Source organism: Lipotes vexillifer, unplaced genomic scaffold, assembly GCF_000442215.2.
Source record: "Lipotes vexillifer unplaced genomic scaffold, Lipotes_vexillifer_v1.1 scaffold205, whole genome shotgun sequence".
Classification (NCBI taxonomy): Eukaryota; Metazoa; Chordata; class Mammalia; order Artiodactyla; family Lipotidae; genus Lipotes; species Lipotes vexillifer.
Window position 1 is genome coordinate 1,537,246 of NW_006781396.1, and position 2,160 is coordinate 1,539,405.

The 2,160-nt window shown below is 56.3% G+C and overlaps 1 protein-coding gene across 3 annotated transcripts in view; it reads right to left on the reverse strand.

The window, feature by feature from the left end:
* Nucleotides 1-289: 289 nt before the first annotated feature.
* CDH23 (cadherin related 23) overlaps nucleotides 290-2,160 on the reverse strand; it is a 403,130-nt gene continuing 401,259 nt past the window's right edge. For 2 of the 3 annotated variants that reach the window (XM_007454691.1, XM_007454690.1), the window contains one exon: nucleotides 366-1,365. In XM_007454691.1, coding sequence (XP_007454753.1) covers nucleotides 1,039-1,365 — 327 coding nt within the window. In that variant the 3' untranslated portion in view covers nucleotides 366-1,038. Of the gene's footprint in view, nucleotides 1,366-2,160 lie in introns of all 3 variants that reach the window. The other variant, XM_007454689.1, reaches the window with a different exon arrangement.

A 2,160-nucleotide genomic window follows, 5' to 3' on the forward strand; every position in this document is an offset into this window, starting at 1 on the left:
TTCTGTGACACCTCAGCCAGAAGAGTGGCTGCTGCTGAGCTCCGAGGCCGTGAACCTGTAAGTGCCCAGCAGTCCTACGGCCCCATTTGGCCAGAGAAAGAAAATGCCATCTGGTCCTCCCTGACACACCTGGGGCCAGCAGTGGGCAAGCGGTCAGGGGAGTGCCCCCAAAGGTGGGTCCAGAGCTGCCCTGTCCTTACCCCCCCCGCAACCCGCCGGCCCAGCCCCACGGGTAGTTTACCAGAGCCAGAGTGAATTGCCGGTTCCTTGTGACTTGCTTTTTTTTTTTTTTTTTTTTTTAAATTCAGACCATTCCAGAAACGTTCAGTGCGTATCAGTTGAACAAAACCAAGGGGAGAATATGAAGGGAATAACTTAATTTAAAAAAGGAATACACACGAACACTCTATATTCAAAACCCAAGGGAACATCAGTCGTTTTATGAGCCCGGCACGTTTGGAAAGCCAGTGAAATGGAGAGAATGCCGTTGGCTGACAATGACCATGTCTGTGTGGGGAAGCAGGGATTACTCACTGCCCCCACCTGGATGTCCGGCCAGGGATGTGGCAGAAATGCACTGGGACTTGAGTCAGAGAGGCAAGGCCAGGCAGGGTACGCCTGCTCTGGGCTCCGTCCCTGGTGCTGGACTCCTGTGCCGTGAGGCGGGGTGGGAGGGGAACAGGGCCGGCTTGGCCTCTTTCAGCTCAGCCTGGGCTGAGATCATCCTCAGACTCCTGGGCTCTCGGTGACCCTCCTTACCTCGTTCTTAGATACTCACCATTTCTGTTTGGTTTTCTTAAAAAAATAACGTTTTATGAAGGTAGAGATCAGATGCCGAATGAGCGTCTGGCGAAAGTGGAATCTGAGCAGCTGACGTGGGCCCTGCTGCTGGGCCAACCCAAGGCTGTGCGCCCAGAGCTGCCTGGGGAGGGCCCTCCCCCGGCCCCCCCACCCCCACGCCCGGAGGTCCTGCCCCTGCTCTTGCCCCGGGAGGGGTGGGGTTGGGCTGCTCATACCCGTCGGGCTCCCCCCATCTAGTCATAGCTCTGTGATCTCCAGGGGGCTCTCCATGATCACGTCGCGAAGCTTGTGCAGGGGCGTGGATTTGGCGGACTCGGTGCGGGCATTGCGCTCGAAGGCGCTGGCCTCGGCGGTGGTCAGCGTCTCCAGTGAGCGGCCCAGGCCCTTCTGGTCATCCTCGGGCAGGCTGTTGAGGTCGGTGGCCAGCAGCGTGCCCGTGCTGCCGTGCATCACGTGGATCCCGTCTGGTCCTTTGAGCTCCGTAGGTGGCTTGTGGCAGAAGTGCAGGCTGCCCTGGCCGGGGCTGCGCTCCCCTGGCTCCTCTTCCAGCTCAGTCTGGATCAGCTGCAAGAGGCCGGGACCCGCACGTGTTCAGGGCAGGGCCAGGCCCTGAGCAGGTGGACGGCCCCGAGTCCCACCTGCTATGGGCCTGTTGCCTCCCTGCTGCACACGAGGAACCCTGAGCTCGTGCCACAGCAGGCCTGTGCGGCCTGTGGCAGTGTTTCTCAAACTGGGTACAAAGGGGAGCCATGGATAGTTCTGGTGCTACAGATGTGTTCTCCCGAGCGTGGGCTTCCTATGAGAATCTTTTAAATCTCCTGTATTCACTTTGATCTGTAAAGACCCTGTGACTGCGGTAGTGGAATCTGGATTTGTTACCACGTTGGCCTTAAGCAGGATCAACTCCTAACTGTGGCCAGCTGGAAAGTGTCCACAGTTGAAGCTGGAGGGGATTAATAAGGTAGAGCAGAGACTCACAAATGGCACTTCTGTCCTGTGTGGAGCTGTTCAGTTTTAGCTACTCCAGTTGCAAATATTGGCACAGCTGGAAATCTGGGTTTTTAAAGTCTGACTTTCTAAAGTGTTGACATATCACTGCAGGCAAATAAATATGTATATCTGTTTGACCCTACAGCCAATTTCTTAAAATGACATCACCTCTCAAAGGTATCTTCTTGGGGCTCATGAAATCTAAGAAACACTGCCTCCACACCCACCCACCCCTGGAGAAGCCCGCTGTGGAGCTCAGATAGCAGAAGCAGAGCCCGCTGTCTGACTCTCTGAACCCCCCACCCAGCGCAGTCTTGGGCCCTAGCTGCTGATCTCCAGAGACTCCGAGGAGGATGAAAGAGAGAGAGA